Consider the following 22282-nt stretch of genomic DNA (forward strand, 5'->3'; position numbering starts at 1 on the left):
AATAATTATTATTTCTTATAGACATGAGGCATTACCTTTGAGTTGTTTCAGTTTGCCTTTCTGTAATCAGGATTGATTTAGAAGACATACTTATCTAGAGATAGATCCAATTTCTTCTTAAAATTGCCTATTTTTGTCCTGTGGCCATTTATCAATTATGGAATTACCTTCATAGTTATACATTTGACTTAGTTCCTTACATGATAGAGAAAGTAAGTTTTATTAGAGAAATCTGCTATAAATTTTTTTATATTCCTTCATTGTATATGGTACCTTTTAGCATAGTAGTTTCCCTGGCTATTTTTTAAAATTAGGTCTATTTTTGCTGTTGCTTTGTCTGAGATTATGATTGCTACTCCTGTCCATGTTATGGGTTAGCTCATCCCATTCAAATTCAGTTGTGATTACTATGTATTTCCTTCCATCCCATTTTCTTGTGTTTATTCTTCCCTTTTTGATCCTGTCCCTCTTCAAGTCTGTTCTGCTTCTGACTACTGTTTCCCTTAATCTGTTCTCCCTTTTATCAAACTGACTTATATACCCTTTCTTTCCTATTTGTCTAGCAGGTAAGACAGACTTTTATATCTGTTAAAGAGAATTTTTTACTCTATTGTCTATCCTAAGTTAACACTAAGTTAAGTACCTCATCAGATTGTGAAGACTGGATAAACTCTCCTTAGTCTTCCTTTTGATTGAATCAACATTCAATTGATTGAACTAGGTAGAGGAGCTCAGAAAAAGAACACTTTGTGAATTCACACCCTACTTAGTGTTAGGTGAGAAGCCAGAAAGATACTTGGAGAGTTTGATCCACTTTTCTAATTCAGTCAGAAACTTTTGAATTCTTTTAAGAGTTCACACCCTCAGAAACTGTGAACCCTTTTCAATGAGTATTCAACCTCCAGAAGGTATGAACACCATGGTTCCCACATACGCTGACCCCTGGGCAGTGCTAGACTACTTGGAAGCTGTTATTGACCCTTGTGAAGGGTGGAAGAGACAAGGAGTCACCATAAAAACAATCCCTGAACTCCTTCAGAGAAGATGGTCTTGGAGAAGATTGTCTGAAGAGATTGTCTTCTGGAGATAGCCGTCTAACTAGGGAGAGTCTTCAAAGGAGCTTACTGGAGACTGTGGCTTGAATCGTGGGCTTGGAGCTCGGTTTCAACTTAGACTCTGACTCTTGGACTACTTCATTGGGTGAGTGAAAGGCTGACTACTTTCCTAGTTTTCTAAGAGACTAGCTTCTATCTTAGAGGAAGCTGCGTGGTTACTCACCACCAGCCTTCCCAGTTGAGAGTTTTAGGTTGCTATCTCCCTCACATTTCTCTTCTTTATTATTTCCTCTATATTTGTAGATATTTGTGAATAAATTTCTGACTCAAGATAAAATAAATATTGGTGAGCACATAACTTCATAAAATTATTATCCAACCATTAAATTTCATCCTTACATACTCAAGTGAGTGTATATATTTATGTATATGCTTAAGAGTAGTCTATCCAGAAAAACTGAGTATAATCATTTAGGGGGGAAAATATTTATTTAATGAAATAGAGGAATCCCAAGAATTCCAGGTCTGAATTGATCTGAATAGAAAATTTTACATTCAAAATAGAAGACTCAAAAGTATCATAATACAACCATCTTTCCCCCTGAATGATTATACTCAGTTTTCCTGGGTATGCTATCCTTGGTTGTAATCCTAACTCCCTTGCCTTCTAGGATATCATATTCTAAGCCCTCGGTTCATTTAACATGGAAGCCATTAAACCTTATGTGATCCTAACTGATTTCATGATATACTTTCTGGCTAGCAATATTTTCTCTTTGACCAGGGAGCTCTGGAATTTGGTTATAATATTTCTGAGAGTTTTCATTTTGGGAACACTTTCAGTAGAAAATCAATGGATTCTTTCTATTTCTATTTTACCCTTTGCATCTAAGATATCAGAATGTTTTTTTCCTGATAATTTCTTGAAATATGATGGTTAGGGACTTTTCTAATCACAGCTTCCTTAAATCATCTCTCCTTGATCTATTTTTCAGATCAGTTGTTTTTCTAATCTGATATTTAATTCTTTTTTATTCTTTTGACTTTGTTTTATTGTTTCTCATGGAACCATTGGCCTCCATTGACCCAATTCTAATTTTTAAAGAATTATTTTCTTCAGTGAACTTTTGTATCCCTTCCATTTGACCAATTCTGCTTTTAAAAGAGTTCTTTCCTTTAATGATTTTTTAAACTCCTTTTCCATTTGACCTATTTTGCTTTTTATGCAGTCCTTTTCTTCAGTGAATTTTGGGGACTCTTAACAAGCTATTAATTATCTTTTCATAATTTTCTTGCACCATTCACATTTCTTTCCCCAGTTTTTTATCTATCATTCTCATCTCTTTCTTGAACTTCTCCAGGAATTCTTTCTGACCTCCAATTAGCATTTTCCTTTGAGATTTTACATGTTGCTGTTTTCAAACTGTTGGCTTCTTGTAAATTTGTCTTGGTCTTCCCTGCCACTATGGTCATATTCTTTTGCTTATGTGGTTTGCTCATTTTCCCAACCTATTTTGTGATTAAACTTTATGGTAAAGTGGAAGTGGGGAGACATTATCCTACCTTCAAGCTTTTTTGTGCTAATATTTTCAGAATTAGTTCTGAGAGTCTGCAAGTTTTCAGAGCTTCCAAAATGTATTATTCCTGGAAAAAGAGTGGCCATTGCTTTCCTGATCTACTTTCTGGTCTTTCCCCAGGAAGGGCCTCTGCTCTTCTGCAGCCACATGTACTTTTGCTCTTCTCTACCCTTGAAATGTAACCTAGAACTGATTCTGGGCAGTAGAGATGCCAATCAGCACAGCTACACCTAGTGCCAACAAAGGGCTTCCATAATCTTTTCCCAATACTGTCTCTGAGCTGAGCACTCCTAAAGCTGCTGCTGCTCCAACTACTGTATCAGCTGTCTTCTGGGCCCACCTCAGTACTCAGTTATCTTAGCTTAGCTCATAACATGCTTTTATTAACATAGCCCAAGACTATACTGCCTTTTTGGAGTGGGGTGGTTGAGAGGTACTTCATGTCATACTATATATTAGACTGAGTGATAGTACACTAAAGCCCATAGGTATTTTTCATATAAAATTTATCCAAGCATAACTTCCCTATCTCTTACTTATGAGGAAATTTTAAATGCAAGCATAATGATTTATATTTCCCTCTATTAATCTGAATCTTAAAAGATCTGTCTATGCAATCTTTGTAAATATACTAAGTCTACTGCCTAAGGTACTAGCTATCCCTCCCAGGTTCATTTCCTCTGCAAATTTGGAAACACACGCCATCTATAACAGTACCCAAATCACTACTAACAGAGTTTTAAAAAACTATAGCCCTTAAAGTTTGGATATACTTACATACTCACTAAGTTAACACTGACACAATAACTATCACTTTTAGGGGTGGTCATTCAATTAATTCAAAGTCCTCTTAACTATATTAGCACCTAGTCTTTATCTCTCTGACTTCTTGGACAAGACACTGGGAGACTGACCAGTGTCCTCCTTAAATTAATGTATATTATAGGTACAGCATCTAGGTGTAGTACATTTTTCCTGATCAATATTCTAATACTGTATTTACAATTTTTTTGGTCAAAAACAGAAAAAGGATTAATCTAACATGACTTGTTCATCAAAGAATATTGGATAATAACAAAAGCAAATAGAATTATATAGTAGTTAACAGTTTATGCTCCCAAAAATTTGTTCAAATATATGTCACTACCATTAACCTCATTTTGTAGTGAAGAAAGTGAACTTGCCCCAAGGCATATAGCCAATAAATGTCTGAGATAGAATTTTATTTCAGTTCTTTCTGGCTCCAAATCCAGTGTTTTAACCATCATGCTACTTAATTAAATGACATGATAAATGTAAAGCACTTTGTATCTTCTGAAACACTATTTAAATGTTGGGTATTAAATACAGTACCATACCATAAAATATAAGTTCCAAACCAATTAATCCCAAAATAAAAGCAGCCAGTGTAACACTAAGAACTAAAACTCAAAAGAAACTAGTTCTGTTTCTACTCTTACAACTGCAAATACTCACCTGGATCTATGCTCTCATTGACTCAGTTGTGCGCAATGCTGCCAAACACAACTAATTCATGAATGCTTATATATGTGACTCTTGTCTATATCTTCCCAAAACGTTTCTAGAGGAATGGTAAATTTGAGCTGTTATCCCTCATTCACAATATATGGCTGGTCCATCTGCTATTTTAATCATACATTTATTTACCTGATAACATCCCTTATTATATTTCTTCTTTCAAGGTCCTTTGGCACATAATGTGGCCTGTTCAAACCCATAGGAGTCTCTGTATTGCCTTCTTAGGGATACTCAATTTAAATTCCTTGGAACCTGTAGTGGTCCATAGTTTACAGTTATACAACACCAAAAGAATGTTGTTATTTATTGAAAAGATGAGCCTTTGTTTCTAGGGAAAGTTTAGGGTTATCAAATGAGCTCAGAAATTCTCTGGAGGCAATTCATCCTATTCTAATCTCACTTAATCCTAGATCACTTTTAATGTCTTTCCAAGACATACATATTGATGAAGAAGCACTATAGATTAGCCATCTGACTTCCAATCCATAATCTGGATAATGGTTATTCTTCATAATCTGGAATTTCCTTGTGAATGGGTAAAAGCAAACTTTTTTGAATGATTACCAATTTCCTCCAGGAAGCACTAAAATATTGTAATGCTTAATAAAACGGGCAAGATGTCATCCACAAATAGGAATACCTCAACCCTAGCTAAGTCTTTCTTCAACTAGGACTCTGACCTCAATGTCCTCTGGACTAAATGGCAAATGACTCTCATGAGCACAGATCTCTTTGCCTCATATCTTATCTGAAAATTTATGATCAGGAGTTATGATCAGGAGGACCAGTTATCCCTTTTATTTTTCCAGGTATCTTTTACAATTTTTAAGCATGGATGGAAGACATTTTGTTAGAAGGATGTCCTGAAACAGAATTTTGCTCTAATGAATCAAATGTGGTTTTATAATAAAAAAACAATAAGAGCAGTTGTATATTCTCTGACTCTTCCAGTCAATCATTTTATTAAAAAGAGGAGGTCTACTTTAGAATGGAGAAAGCTTACTGGTTCCTTTATGTAGATGATTTTTATAAAAACTGAAGTAGATAGGAAAGTAGGCATCAAGGTGAGTAAACAGTGGTTACTGTACCTTTTCAAGTACTAATAAGAGTAATATTATCAATGAGGTTTTCTCTAACATTTTATCTTTCTCTTCTTTGGATTCTTTGTATATTGATCCCTCCCTACCTTCACAATTGTGTACTCCTAGCATGGATATCCTCTATGTACAACTGATCTAGTAATTCTTCCAGATGCATTTCTGGTCTTTGTTCTTTTATCTTCTCTTTAAGGACATCTGGGAATATGATGTTAGTACAAAGTCTCTATTGTCCTTGATGTTGAAAAAAATAGATAAATAAAAAATCTGCAGATCTTTTGCATTGTTCTTCTGTTTTCCTTTTTCCACTTATCTTTAAAAGCTCTCAAGATTACTCCACATTTCCTGCCAACTTTCTTTAAATTGGTTTTACTATATGCTGTTTCTGTTTTATGAGGTGAGAGTACCCATAATCTTCTGTCATCCTTCTCTATAAGAGTTTATTTTCTAAAATAGTGTTGTTTTGTCTACAATCTCTCTCCACTAGGCAAGTCAAGTGTTTGCTAATTAAGACACTGTTTAGGCTCTTTTATCTTATGGCCATCTGATCACAGACATTAAGCGAAACATAAGACAAGGAGACAAATGCTCACTAAAGCTGGGTGCCAGAATCCCGAGCTTTGCGCTCAGAACACAAATCTTTGCTACCTCTCTTTTAGAAATTAATGATTCTGAACTAACCAGTTTTTCTGAACTTGAAATATCTGCCCAGTGCTGGTTTTTCACTGCTATAATTCACATAAGCTGGAAAATTAAACTCCTAGTTACTTTTAATTCAACAAGAAGTTCCTTAATATCTGAAAAAAAATTTCCACTAAAAAGTTACATCAACAGTAAAATTATTCACATATAAACCAGAAGCTATTCTCTGCCATCCTGGGGACAGGATTTATGAATGTAGAGCATCCAACCTAAACAGGCAACTTAACCTTTTTCCTTTTCTTTGTGGCAATGTTACTCTCCACTGACAAAAATAAGTCATGAATCAAAGTAATAAAAGAGGTATTATTGGCAATTAGGTGACACAATGGATGAAACCCTGGAGTCAAGAAGATCTGAGTTCAAATCCAACTTCAGTTCATATACTAGCTGTGTGACCCTGGATAACCTGCTTGCCTCAATTTCCTCTTCAGTAAAATGGGGATAAAAACAGAACCTACCTGCCTGGGTCTTTGTAAGGATCCAATGAGATCGTAATTGTAAAAAGCATAGTAATAATGCCTACCACATGGTAGGTGTTGTATAAACATTAACTATTATTATTATTATTATTGTTAGTATATAAAAGAATGCTTTGGCTATGAGCATGTTGAACAGTATTACTTACACTAATAACCAGAGTGAGAGTATGCCATCTTTCAACCGTGATGTTATAATCTCCTCTCTTTATTAACTTTGTAGCTGCTGCAAAAAAAAACAGAGCACATACATTATTTTTTTCTGACCTAAATCAAAGAAACAATAGTCAAGGTGGGAGCTTAAGAAAACATTTAATCCTTGCCTTTTGAAAAATCATCCTTTATAAAATTATTATATAGCTTCATTTATAGACATATAATTTAATTAATATAAATATTAACAAATATTTCAAACACCTTCATGATGCTGACACTCTCTAGTAGAGAGAATAATCAAATTTACCCAATTCATTCAAGGAATATGTATTGAGAAACAACTCAATATATAAGCACTACATTAGATATGCAAAGGAAATCAGAAAATTTCTCTAGTTAAGTGTTTGAGAAGCAATATGGATGGGCATGAAGTATATGAAAAGCACATTATATGGGGTTTTAATACTTTTGAAGATGTCTACCAAATTCATTAGAACTCTCAGTTTTCTAGGTTTTAATTGTATATATATATATAGATAGATATAGTTACATATATCTATCTATATATATATAAATTATCTTTATTTCCTGTCTGTTAACTGTCAATTCAAGTTTGTGAAAGTGGTTTTCCATTCTTTTCCTTAATCAGGTTAGTAAATTTATTATTTTTATTAATCTGGTTCTCCCTTGTCAGTTTGCCTCATTTATCAACTTTCTTTTAACAAATACCAAATGATTTTGCTGGCTGCTGCTTGATAACATAACTTGTGCTATAGATATACAAACGCCCCCTTTATTTCTACCCTTTATCTATTATTTTTCTTGATTCTAGATCTTTCTCTTTCCTCACAAATGAATGCTGTTTTCATTTTATCTAAGTTAGTAAAGTATCCCATTGGTAATTCTCAAGTTTTATTATGATGTTTTTCTTTATAAAATAAATCTGAGGGGTTTTCATTGCTNATAATGGATCATCAGGTAGGATGGGAAGATAAGGCAGTAAAATGCCACAGGGAAACTAGCCAAACTCCTCAGGTCAAACCCTCAGAGAGAAAAGCCACAGCCCTAAGGCCTAATTGTCTCTCTCCAATAGTAGCTCCCCAGGATTCCAGAATCCTGCACTCTGCTATTCATCTGCAAACTTACACACCGTAATGTTTCCTATAACAGTTCTACCCTTTGCAAAAAGCAAAAATAGTGTTGAAAACAATGTTTTGGCATTTGTGCACCAACAGACTTATATCCCACCTAATCTAAAATTCTTCCCCAAAATAATAAACAGTCTATACTCGCTTATCTTATCCTATTTAACATTTCCTTACTCTAAGGATTTAACAAAGGAAAGGAAAAGGGAAAAATTATACAATGAAGAGTTACAAAGTTCAAAAAATAAAGCAAACATATAAAAAATAAAACAAGAAAAAAACATCAAAATAGAAATACAAACACACAACTTCATGCAAAATATTAAAATCATAAAGATGATTCTTATAAATGAATACAGCAAAAAATCCTATCAAAACTATTGCAATGCATAAAATATAAAACTTAGAAAATTTTGAAAAATACAATAAACACAACATTGCATAAGTTTTTATGAAAAAGTTAAACCAATTCATTAAAAGTTACTTATGCAAAATACATTCAAAATTGGATGAAAATTCAACACAATCTTATTCTAAATGAAAACCTTATTCTTATTGCACAAAACTGAAATTTTACATCTACTATCCTACATAAAGAACTTAATCAGTATCAAATATTACCTATATACACATTTTTACATATATACACACCATATTTACATACAGGTTACATATATACATATATTTATATACATATACATGCACTATAATACAATTTGTCAACCCTAACTATCATACACACTATTTACACATATTTAAATATCTATTTACATGTTTGTGTGATATGTAATATGTAATATATAATGTAAGTTGTAATGTATGTTACAATGTATGCTGTAATGTGTTTCAGTACCCTACCTTATCTTATCAACCCTAAACTCTAATCTATCTAACTACAGCCCTATGTAAAGTTGGAAAACCTTGTACCCCCTGAAGCTACATTACCCAAACTCCCTTTCACCATACCCATAATTCCTTAAGCCTTTTCCTATTGGTTGTTGGTTTTCGTGGCCTATATTGAAATGGGAGTTTTGGCATGATCATGGGGTCTTTGGCACCAGAGGTAGTGTACTACAGGGTGAGTTGGGACTCTTTCCTGCATTGTAATAAATCCTTATAAATATCATACTTTGGAGGCATTGAATATTAATTTTAAAACTTACAGCTATCTTAATGAAATCTCCTAAAACTAACCCTGTCTACCTATACTACTACTATTCTAAGCTATCTAAAATCTAAACAGTATCCATTTACATACATGGACACTGTTATATACTAAATCCTATAACAAATAACTATTCATTGATTCATTATTTGAACCAATGTATTTTATGTTTATGTTTTTATGTATATGTTTATATTGCATTGTTATTTATGCTATGTTATATTATGTTTCTGTTTCTGTTAAATGCATATATACCTACCAAAAACTTCAGATTTTCCATCTTCTTATCTTGTCTGAAGAGCTTTCTTCTTCTCCAAAGTCCATGGCAGTAATATGTACTGTTGAATGCAACACTAAGTCTGGATTTCCAATAGGACTGTCTTTCACATCCGTCCTAGGTATTTCCACTAAATCCACTACTTCCACACACTCATGGAATGGTTCCAAGAATAGCTCTGAGCTGCTTTTTGGTCTTTGGAGCAGTCATTTTTTGGATATCAGCTATTCTTTTCTGTTTGATACTCCTTGAACCCTCTGATAACACAAAACCTAGATATTACACTCTATGCAGAAACCACTGTAATTTTTCCTTGGAGATATTATGCCCACACTTATTCTAACAAAAGAATCTTGCTATCTCTAAGACACACTTTTGCATTTGGGGACTCAAGAAGAATATTGTCCACAAAATGCACCAATTTATTCTCTTTGAATTGTATACTTTTAAGATCTCTATTTAAAATTTATGAAAATTGTATAGGTAAATCTCTGAACCCTTGAGGTAGACAAGTCCAGGTCCACAATGTTTTTCCCACATAAAAGGAAAGATCTTTTGAGAATCCTCATGAATTGGAATTGAGAAAAAAAAAACTGAGCATAAGTCTACCACAGTGAAATATCTTGCCTGGCTTGGGATGGAAGAAATTATAGTAGCTGGACTTGGTACAATAGGATGAGTCTTGATCACATAATAATTGACAGCCCTTAAATCTTTTTTGTTTTATTTTGTTTTTTTTTATATTTTTAAACCCTTAACTTCTGTGTATTAGTTCCTTGATGGAAGAGTGGTAAGGGTAGGCAATGGGGGTCAAGTTACTTGCCCAAGGTCACACAGCTGGGAAGTGTCTGAGGTCAGATTTGAATCTAGGACCTCCCATCTCTAGGCCTGGCTCTCAATCCACTGACCTACCCAGCTGCCCCAACAGCCCTTAAATCTTAAATAAAATGATACACAGGTCTGCCATTCTCATCCAACTTTGACTTTTTAATAGGAAGAATAGGTGTATTAAATTCTGAGAAGCAAGTTATTATGATCTCTTGTTAGATTAGGGATTCTATGATTGGTCTTATGCCTCAATTGCTTTTTTAGTCAAGGGATATTAAGGCACACAAGGAACTGTCCTCCCTTACTCCTCACCCTGACGGGAGTAGCTGATTTCAATAAACTCACATATGTAGAAGACTTTGACCAGAGATCCTTAGGGATATCCTCAGGTACTGGAAAAACTGAACTTAAGTCACCCTCTGTACTCACTGAATCTAAGAAAAGCTTTCAGAGATTCTTCTGGAAGATATAATGAAATATCTCCAGTGGAAGGACAGTGGATTGTAGCCCTCAGTTTACAGAATAATTCTCTTCCTAAGAGATTCATTGGGCATTCTGGCATACAAAGAAATGCATACTCCACAGATAGTGGACCTAAAGTAATCATTTTGGTTGTAATTTTGATACTCTTTGAGGTCTTCCTGTAGCTCCTATTACTTACATGTACCAACAGCTCTACAGTTTTCAGGAGGATTTTGCAACACTGATTTACTCGCTCCCATATCAACCAGAAGATCATAAATCTGGTCTCCAATAGTCACAGACACATGTGGTTCCATGTTATTTGGTGGTTGGAATGTTTCCAACACTGGAGCTAACAATAATATCATTACAAAGCTCAGTCATCTTCTGTCCATCCAAACACAAATCTGATTAAATTGCATGATTTTTCCAGGATTTTACATCTTTATCATATTCCTCTGATTTAACACAACTCTCATTGGTCCCCTTGACATCTACTTTAGTTCCATTATTCACATTTACAATCACATTTTCTTTATCCATCTTATATTCTTCATCATTTTCCCTTATTACACAATCATTAGAATTTTCAACTATTTTTACATCACAAATTTCTTTTTCCTCACATTCATTAACATTAATTACTTTTCCATTTATTTAATTACATTATTTACAGATTCATTTATATTATCCTCATTATATCCAATACCATTAACCTTAAATCCATTTTTCATTGATTCACCCAACACGAGAATTCTGGGTACACTTTCATATTGAACATGCCCCTTTGTTCTGATCTCCCTTCTGGACCATCTGGCTATATTTTGGTCTTTCTCCTGATTTAACCCAATCTTTATTTATATGCAAATATGGTGCTTGAGTTCCTTGCCAACATGCATTAGGATACCCATTTCCCTTAACCTGACCTCGATATTGATTTTTTTTAGAACCCTTACCTTCTGTCTTAGAATAAATACTGTGTATTGGTTCCAAGGCAGAAGAGTGGCAAGGGCTAGGCAATGGGGGTTAAGTGACTTTCTCAGGGTCACACAACTAGGAAATGTCTGAGGCCAAATTTAAACCCAGGACCTCCCATCTCTGGGCCTGGCTCTCAATCCACTGAGCCACCCAGCTGTCCCTTTGATATTGATTTCTATTGTTGTTATTTCAACCATTAAAATTCTGTCTCTATCCATTACTGTTTATAACCATTATTATACCCATTTCCTCTAGTCAATTGCCTTGAGAATTGTCCCCTATAGCAACATTCTCTTACAAAATGTCCCACATGATTGCATAAATAATACCTAAGAGTTTCAGACCTCCTTTCCCTAGAAACATATTTATTTCTAGGCTGCATTGATTTCAATGCAGCAACTGCCTTTATTTCTTCGATGTTACTATCTTTTGCCTTTCTGTTTGCAATTGTGTTTTTAAGTCCTCAATAATGGAATCTTTATCATCAGTAGCTTTATCCCTGTGAGCTGCAAATACATAAGTAGCTTTCCTCTTTAATTCCTCCAAATTCATTATCTCCCAATCTGGACAACTGTTCTTAAAAAATTTCCTAACTACAGAGCAAGCATTGTTTACAAATAATCTTTTTATATGAGCAACTGTCTCTTCAGTAAGAGCATCAAAACCCAATTGCATCTCTGACACATTTGTCAATCTGTCTAGAAAAGCTGCCAGTAACTCCCCAATATCTTGTTTAATTCTTTCAAATTTTGACCATGCATCTGGTCTTCTGGAATTCCTTTTCATAACCTTAATTATAGATTCCCTAGCTTGTTTCAGATTTCTATAACTGGGCACTAAATTTAAATCCAATTCTTCATACTGCTCTAGCCATGGTGTTAAAGGAGGGTTATTACTAGTTTACTCAATAATTTGTTGTCTTTCTCTTTTTGTTAATAATTCTTCCATGAGTAGGAAAAAACCAGCATAGTCCGGATCATAGATTTTCACTGCTCATTTAAACTCTCTGATTACTTTGTTAGGTTCATCAAAAAATGGGGTTCTCCATTTAATCGCATCTAATTCTGCAGCTAAGAACTACTTGCGTGACGTCAGATGCACAATCCCATTATCAGGTGAAATAAAAGGCAGGTCTCGTAAAGGGAACAGGGAAGCAGGATTTGTATTTAAGGCCTCTGTTTCCGTTTCTACCCTATTGGGAATCTTTGCTGTTATATCACTTCCCTCTGCTAATTTCTCAGCACCAATCATATGAACATTCTTAAAGTCAAAACCAATATTTTTGCCATTTACATTGTTATTTACAAGAGTTGCATTAAAATATTTTCCCATCATATCCACTTTTGCTTGCATTAGTACCATCATTTGTTTCATCTGAGTCTCTAAATATCCAAGTAAAAACACCCTTGATTTTACATAGAGTTATAATAAAAATCCATCAATATTTGTACACATCACAAAACCCATGAAAACATCCAGTAAATAGGAAAAGGCATTCTACATTGACAACCTCATCAATGGCTCTAGAAATTCCCAACCAAGTAATGTGTAACAATAACTAGGAATCACTGTCAAAAACAGATATGGTATCCACATCAAAAAAGCATATACAGGCCTAGAGACGGGAGGTCCTAGGTTCAAATCCGGCCTCAGACACTTCCCAGCTGTGTGATCCCTGGGCAAGTCACTTGACCCCCATTGCCTACCCTTACCACTCTTCCACCTATAAGTCAATACACAGAAGTTAAAGGTTTAAAATTAAAAAAAATAAAAATAAAAATAAAAATAAAAATAAAAAAAAGCATATACAAATTCCATTATTCATTGTACCATGTTGAAAACCATACAGGAATAATAAGGAAATAATACTTGATAAAAAATTGGTTGTGTGAAATTAGAAGCCACAATGGTAAAGTAATGCTCTACTTAAAATCATTAATTCACCACTTCAGCACTAGATAGAGGAAATCAGGGCTAGTTTTGATTGACAGCTGTCTATATGGCTGAACTGGTAGACTTCAGCACTGGACAGATTCCTTGCTGTTGACTGACAGCTCCACAAAGTTCTACAAGCTTTCAGTTCCTTTAACTGTCTCTGAGAAACACTGAACTCAGCCTTGAAAATCAAAGATTCACCCTTACCCAAAACTAACCCTAAGTTCAATCCCTCTGGATCAACCAACTGAAATATTGGTGGGTTTTAGGGGATGGGTTAAATATTTTATCAGGGCCAGTAACAGAAGATAAAACTGTTTTGGGAAGGCCACCCAAGCCCAGTGCAGGCAGAGCCAGACACTGAGATGACACACACAGACCACTAAATTATGAAATAACAGTTGGGTTTATTAACAAGGGAAAGGGTAGAAGAGATATGGATAAACTTTCTCTAATGATAACTACCTACATGTCCCCAGATCTAAATATCTCTTCACAGAGATATCTTCTGAGTGGTTTTCCTACTCTACTCCTATCCTCTCTATATAACCCAAAATTTCTATAATTTCTATAATAAAATAACCCAAAATACTCAGCTAAACTAACACTAAAGCCCTCTTTGATGATATTAAGAAAGGGGTCTGTGTAAGTCTAACAGGACCCAAAGATGGACCAAGATGCAGAGGATCTAGGCCAGGTCTCATGATCAACTGCCAGTTGTCACAGGATCAGCACAGGAACTCAGCAGATGTCAAACAGTCAACAAGGTTACATGATAATGGATCATCAGGTAGGATGGGAAGATAAGGCAGTAAAATGCCATAGGGAAACTAGCCAAACTCCTCAGGTCAAACCCTCAGAAAGAAAAGCCACAGTCCTAAGGCTAACTATCTCTCTCCAACAGAAGCTCCTCAGGATTCCAGAATCCTGCACTCTGCTATTCATCTGCAAACTTACACACCTTAACTTTTCTGATAATACAGTAGCAGCAGTAGCAGCAGTAGCAGCACCAGCAGTAGCAGCACCAGTAGTAGCAGCATCCGAAACAGCAGCAGCAGTAGCAGCAGTAGCAGTGTACAGGGTCCCAGTTCAGACAATACTGATGCTGTCATTATCTGTTGCTCTTGCAATAATAACCAGTTTTGAAGGGAATGCATCATTTTCAGAGCACAAGAGGTCAGGGAGTTCATGGTGGGTGCCTGGGACAGCCACTGCAAAGCTGAGGACATAGGAGAATGGGCTGTGTTGACAGACAGTAGAGGAAGAGGAGTACAGATAGGAAAAACAGGAGGCAGCAAACACTCACTTAAAACCTGCCATGGGCCAAGCACTATGCTAACTTCTGGGGATACAAAGACCAAAAAAGGAAAGAAATGATCTCTGCTCTGGAGGAGTTTTCATTCTAGCAACTAGGCTATAAAAGCTTTTTTTTAGCCTCACCTTCCATCTTGGAATCCATACTGTGTATCAGTTCCCAGGCAGAAGGGCGGTAAGGGCTAAGGCAACGAGGGTTAAGTGACTTGTCCAGGGTCACACATCCAGGCAGTGTAGACTGTTGAATGACTAGTTTATTTAGTACAGATCCACAGAAGGCAAATAGCCATTCAACAGTTTAACAACATTAATCAAGCTCATTTAGTTGTTATCCTGAGCCATCAACAATCCCACTCCTGGCTATTCACTGCTATTATTCCCATTTCTTGGAAAATTCCTCTATACACTAATTTTCCTAGCCTAGTAAATTTCCCGCTCCAGTCACACTTCCTCCATGAAGTTTTATATAACTACTTAATTCCTCTATGGTTCCTCTATTTGCTGAATGCCTAGACTGCTGTCTATATTAATGAAACACAATCTTTTCGAGTTTTCATGTATGCTCCTCTTTTCTGCCTAATTGACTTGTAGAAGAATCATTTCCATGCCTTCCCACCACAGCTATACACAGTATTTAGGAATACAAAACGGAGTCAATGAACAGGGCAGCTCAGTGGAGCAGTGTGTAGGGCACTGGGCCTGGAGTCAGCAAGACCCAAGTTCAAATCTGCCCTCAGACACTTAAAAGCTTTACTTTAGGTAAGTCACATAGCCCTGTTTATCTCAGTTTCCTCAGCTGCAAAATGAGCTAGAGAAGGAAATGGTTAACCACCCCATTATCTTTGCCAAGAAAAGCCCAGATGGGATCAGGCGGTCTTAGATATGACCGAAACAACTGAAAAGCAACAGGAGTCAACAAATAGCTATTCATCAAGTCACACATAAATATTTACTTACCGAGATCACTTGTAATTTCATAGGTCCCATTTGCCAAAATCCAGAAGAAAACTCCTTGGGCATTTCGAAAAAATGACCTACCCGTATTTACTCTTGCAGCAATGAACATACCACCTGTCATCGATGACTCCATGAAGACATCACAACTTATTTTTACATCCTTCCTAAGGAACAAAATTGTTCATTAGTTCCAACTAAAGTTATATTTTTCTAAATATGAATTAAATGTATTAATTAAGCACTTGCTTTTCTACTTATATGTAATAGAACTGACATTTTCTAGGAGTTAATACCATCTACTAGTTAATTGCACTACTAATACTAATATTTAACACTATTAATAATATAATACATCAAGAAAAGCAAAATATTTTGTAAGCACATCTATATGACTATCTTCTTACACCCTGACAGCAACCTTGAGATTGGTTCTTTGATTCCTTTGATTTTTACAGGCAAAGGAAACTAAGGTAGACAAAGATTTAAGTGATAAAGAATTCTTTGGTCAGGGCATTCCCCTGAAACAAAGTTTTGATTGGTAGCTAACATGACATCACAGCCTACATGGCCAGCTAGGTGGCACAGTAGGTAGAAGGCTGGGCCCAGAGTCAAGAAGACCAGGGTTCTAATCTATTCTCAGATGCTCACTCTCTATGTGACTCTGGGCAAGCCATTTTGCTGTTGTTTGCCTCAGTTCCCTCAACTGTAAAATGAAAATAATAATACCTAACTTTCAGGGTTATTGTGAGGATCAAATGAGATAATAATTGCAAAGCACTGAGCGCAGTGCCTGGCACATAGTAGACACTGTATAAATGCTGACTGGCTTCCTTTCTCTTTCCTCCTTAAAAACAATATAACTATGAAACTAATCACTAATGCTTCAAGAATAAAATTTTAAATGATAAAAACTAAGAGGAAGTCAAACTGAACATCATTTCAATTTTGATTTGAGGTGGAAGGTGGAAATTGGAGGGGAGAAGTAGCTCCAGAAATGTTATCAAAGATTAAAAAAATCATCAATGAAGCTTAATCTTAAGAAGATAATAAAATTTTAAGCAATCTTAAATAATCATAGCTTTCATAATTAACTCTCTCTAATTTATTTTGTGCTGTCTAGTAATAACTGTGTGTTTGCAATCATTTTATTCAATTCTGTGCAAAGAATGGCCAAAAAATAAATTATATTATCTCTGAAACTAATTCATATACATAATACATAATGACTAGCATTTCCTTCAAACTGTGAGGTTAGAGGCAAACAAATGACATCTTTGAAATGAAATTTTGAGTAGGGTTGGCAAGAAGTAAAGTAGACACTAGAATTAAGTAGGGGTTTTCATTAGCTCTAAGAATCTTTTTACTGATGATCTTTGACCAAAAGACAGGAATTTATTAAGATCCCATCATTTCCCAGACACAATGGGTAGGTGGGTATTAGCCCTGGAATAATTATTATTCATACACTGGAATGATTACTTTATTTAGAGGGAAATGAAACAAAGGAGGCATCTGAAATGGAAATTGCAATTAAGAAAATCACCTCAACATTATAATGACTAATTGGGGAATGTCCTAGTTTCCTCATTTGTAAAACAAAGAAATTCAACTAGGTAAACTCTAGGATTCTTATAGCTTTATAAAAAAAATGATGGCTTTCTACAACTCCAGAATAAAAACAATCCTAGTTTTCACAGTTACAAGTGTATCCATAAGTATACAAATTTTCTTCGTTAATCTAACCTGTAAACCTACTGGGCAGAGACCATATTTAATCAACTATACACTCCAAACTCCCTACCTCATTCCTGCTACTCAGATAATGTTTAAAAGGACTACAAGTAACATAGATAGTACATTAAACTCATCTTTCCATTTAAATGGAGAGATCTTACATTTTTTTTTCTGCTTCACATATCACAATCTACAATAAGTGATTTTGGATTCAGTGCTCATTAGGAAATTTTATAGATAATGGATGAAATAGAAGAGTGCGCAGTTCAATCTTCCACTGCTATAATTGCCCTGTAGTGCTGAAAAAAGCAAAATAAAAAAAATATATATGTATATATGTGTATATATATATATATACATATATATGTGTATATATGTATGTATGTATGTACGATAAACTAAGCAAATGTGATACTCAAGATGCAGGGTTCAGATACATGCCATGAAAGGCAATTTTTCTGGTTGCCAATTGATTACAATCAATGCTTGCTAACAAGATGGAAAGTTTTACACAGCTTCAGTTAAAGTTCCTCAGTCTTAAAATTACTCTGTTTGCACTCCATGAAAACTAAACAAGAAGAAGGGCTAGTCTTCTGCAAACTGAAGTAATTTTACAATTGTTGGTACTATTTCTGTACTTTTCTAGAAAATAAGGTTTGATTTACTTAAGTAGAACTGCAAATAAGCACTGGAAAGTTCCTTCTAAATCATAACATTTTTAAATTAGCCTTTATTTATTTTTACCAGCCTAATGCTGCCCTTAGAGAATAAGCAATAAAAATAAATATTTCTTCCTAATAGGTAGAAAATAATTTTTTTTCCCTTACCTCAGGACAGTGAGTTTCCTATCTTGACCAGGTTAGAGGTTGTGATAATTAGATTAAGTCTACTCTGCCCATCTTTAGATTTAATCACCAAAGGTGAGAGCACCTCCAATATTGGGAGGTCTGTAACCCACGTGTGCTAGAGTGGGTGATGAATCAGAATCAACTGAGTGCCCCCTAGGCCATCCTATGAGAAGTGTCTATTGTGATTGGACACGCAAATTAGGAGGGAAGCACAGGAAGTGATGCATAAGTAACCCCTTTAAAAGGAGAAAGTCCTCAGTCAGCTGGGAGCTTCTGGTGAAGAGGGCTGCTGCTGAAGGAGCTCTTCTGGTCCATGGAGGAGTGCTAGCTAGAACACTGAGACCTTGGTGAGATTGCTTTCAATATCTTCTTTTGAATTCCACATGGTGATTTTAAAGACTGAATCTTCCTGAACTTCTCTTAAGGAATTTCCCTTTAATAGACTCTGTGAATTAAAGCTTCATTCACCTGCAGGCCTCTGGCCCTCTGACTCTTGGCTGAGGGTTAATTAGATCTACCTGGATTAATTAGAGGATCATAGTAAGTTACCTACTGTGTTAGATTCTTATTTCCTTATTTCCTCTCCCTCTTCTCAATTGTAAATAAACTTTCATGAAAGTCAATTTTGACTTGAGATTATTCTTAATCGAGGATTGATAATTGTTCAATCCTCTGGTGACCAACATATTTGACCAAAAACCCTTTTTCCCCTCCTTACAAGGTAGAGGGGCTACTGACAAGTCTATATTCACTCTGTTTGGCACAGGAACCTTGATCCACTCAATTTCCAACCTCCACAGGCAGTCTGATGGCCTCCACTCCCACAGACTCACCATATTGGTCTTGGACTTGGGGTACATACCCAATTGGCTTTAAGCCCACATAATTCAGAATACTCAAGCTTGAGAGTTCCATAAGCCTTTGTCTCTCCATTAGGAGGGATTAATGATGTATGCTATCACATCCAACCACTGGTAGAAATTCTTGTTCATCAGAGGTACATGACACTTTTTGAAAGCTTACCAAATGGGCGACATTTGCAAGGCAGAAATATGTTATATGCCCTTCAATAAACTGTAATCTAACTTAATCAAACCAATAGTTACTTACTGAGAACCAATTATTTGATATCAATGAGGTATACATAAATGTAACATAGTGCCTCAGCCATTCCTCAAAAATTTTGTCACCTGAAATGTTTACTAGACAGATTATTGAACTGGGAAGAAATTAATGTGGGATCAAGTTTGGGAAATATTTCATGGAAGAAATGTTATGTAACCCTCATCTTGACAGGTAAACTATTTGCATAATGAGAGAGAAATAGTAATGGTACTCAAAGCAAGGACAATGGTAGGGACAAAAACACAGATATAAAAGAGTAATGGCCTATGTAGAAGACAGACCTGTGTGACTAGGGGGCAGCTGGCAAGTTGAGGGAATTCAGGCAAGGGACCATCTCATAGACAGTTTTGAAAGCCAAGAACAAAAAAAAAAAAAAAAAAGAAAGAAAGAAAGAAAGAAAAAAAAAAGACTTGATATGGTTGGTAATGAAGAGCCATTGTGGGTTCCTTAGCAGGAAAGAGATAAAGTAAAAGTAATATTTTAGAAAGAACAATAGGATGATGATGATTAAACTAGAAGTAGGAGAAACTCAAGGCAGGAAGGTTATGTAGGAGGATTAAATTATAATTTGTGCTTTCAGATTTCACTATATATATATATAGATATTAGGATATAGATTAAAGAATGTTAGAACTGAAAAGGTCTTTAAAATTCAACCTCTTGGTCATTGAGATTGTGTGGTCTTCAACAATTTATCTAACCTCTATGGTTCTTAGTTCCCTCACATATAAAACAGAAGAAGCTGGATAAGAAGTGTCCTAAGCACTTGCCTAGACTACTCTAAGAGCCTCTTAACTGGCCTTAGTATTCAATTTCTTTTTCCAATATATCTTTATAGATGTTTCTAGCCACATCTGACTATGGAATTCCTGTCCTTAGAAATCTTCATTAATTCTATATTGCCTAGAAGGTAACAAGTTTCTTAGCCTGCCATTTAAGGCCCCATTGAGCCTTCCACACTTCCAATCTGATTTCCTGTTACTTCCCTTTATATATTCTACATGGCAAACAAATTTCCTTATCTCATTCTGCTTCCTTCTGCCTTTATGTATTTCTGCAGTGTACTCCATGGCTAAAATACACTCCTTTGATGCCTGAGACAGGAAATATTTAATGTGCTATCAATCTAACATGAAGAAACAGTTGATTCAATAATACCAAAGTTTAACTCTGACATGTCATTCTGGTGTGAAGATGACTCTGGATTCTCAGAAGTAACAGCAGTCAGACCTCAAGCTCCAGGAGGGTCTACCTGACCTGGAAATGCTTCAAGTACAGGGATGCATTGTATGTCATCCAAGGATTAACCTAGTCAGTCCATTCATCAGCAGTGGCTAGCATTTACAAAGGAAAGCACTAAAACTGAACCATGTTTCAAAAGTTGGAAGGCAGCCTTAAGCTTTATTAGCTTAAATGATAATTAATAAATAAGCTTTATTTCCTTAAAATTACATTCCAATTTTTGGAACATACTTTATTATTAACTCATTTGATCCCCACAACAACCCTGGCTAACTGGTTTTCCTGACTCCAGGCATAGTCCTTGATCCAATGAACCTGCTTCACAAAGTTTATGTTCACTAAATATTTATTAAATTGAAAGGAAAAAATAAGTGTAAGGCTATGCAGTAAACTCTTTATTAAAAGAGCTTATAGGGGGAAACTGGGTGGGTCAGTGGACTGAGAGCCAGGTCTATGGACAGGAGGTCCTAAGTTCAAATCTGGCCTCAGACACTTCTTAGCTGTGTGATCCTGAGCAAGTCACTTAACTCCTATTGCATAGCCCTTACCATTTTTATGCCTTAGAACAGTGATGGGAAAACTTTTTAAAGAGGGGGCCAAAGGAAGGGAAATGCTCATCTGTCAGTCTGTTTCTAAGGCAACTCTTTCAAAGTTTCATTGTACTGTATCCTGCTCATTGTATTCATCAGGTTAGGAATAATATCTCGTAGCTGGATAGAACATATCAGGGGGCCACATCTGGTCCATGGACTATAGACTATAGTTTGCCATCACTGCCTTAGAACTAATACCCTAGTATTGATTCTAAGAATGAAAGTTAGAGTTTTAAAAAAATGTTTTTTAATTAAAAAAAAATAAAAGAGCTTACATCTTTGGAACAAATTGGTAGCCTCAAATTGAATTCCTTTCCCAACCCGAGAAGAGCTTTAAATTCACTGTTTTAGAACTTTATATCATATTGGATGAATAAACAATATCATATTTTTTGTTGGCATAATGTCTAACTTATTTCAACTGCCTACTTATTCCCAGTACTTGGTACATAATAAGTACATAATAAATTGCAGTTGGCTGACTGACTGATTGACTGATGGATTTGTTATTAATGTAAGGCATAGTACTAGGCAGTAGTAACAAAGGTGCTAAAAGAGCTTAAAGCCCAGGAAGGATGAGATATGAATATCTATTTCCCCTGGAGATGTTGATGACCCAAGAAGAGCAAATGGCAGTGTCAGAGTTTTACTTCTATTTCCTCACTCTTAACACTATATCTCTCTGATTTAATATTGCAATAGGTAAAGAAGACAACACTTGACTCAATTCAATAAGCAAAGTTCAGAGCTGTATTACCTCTCCAAACTATAAAAGCTGCTTTTGCCTCTTACCAATGCCATCCAGATAGAGTACAAAGACAGTACTTGACCTTTAATTCCACAAAAGGAATTTTTGATACAATCCTAAAATCCATCCAACAGTATCTGAGTATAATACATCCATTATGCCAATCAAAAAAGCAAAACTCGATGCCCAAGGAAACACACAATGGTGATTCATTCAAGATTTAAGAGCTTTAAACGATTTTGTGATCAAATCTCACCCTGTAATCCCAAATTCCACAAGCATTTTAGCAGAAATTCCAAGTAAAGCTAGATTTTATACAGTGATAAAAC

General features: G+C 35.4%; 1 protein-coding gene across 1 annotated transcript in view; it reads right to left on the reverse strand.

Annotated features, from left to right (window-relative positions):
• Positions 1-22282, reverse strand: part of LOC123235890 (galactocerebrosidase-like) — a 126524-nt gene that overhangs the window by 2984 nt on the left and 101258 nt on the right. The window contains exons 15-16 of the mRNA XM_044662120.1: positions 15664-15827; positions 6596-6672 (exon numbers count right to left, since the gene is read on the reverse strand). Coding sequence (XP_044518055.1) covers positions 6596-6672; positions 15664-15827 — 241 coding nt within the window. The remainder of the gene's footprint in view (positions 1-6595; positions 6673-15663; positions 15828-22282) is intronic.

Source organism: Gracilinanus agilis, chromosome 2, assembly GCF_016433145.1.
Source record: "Gracilinanus agilis isolate LMUSP501 chromosome 2, AgileGrace, whole genome shotgun sequence".
In the NCBI taxonomy this organism is placed as follows: domain Eukaryota; kingdom Metazoa; phylum Chordata; class Mammalia; order Didelphimorphia; family Didelphidae; genus Gracilinanus; species Gracilinanus agilis.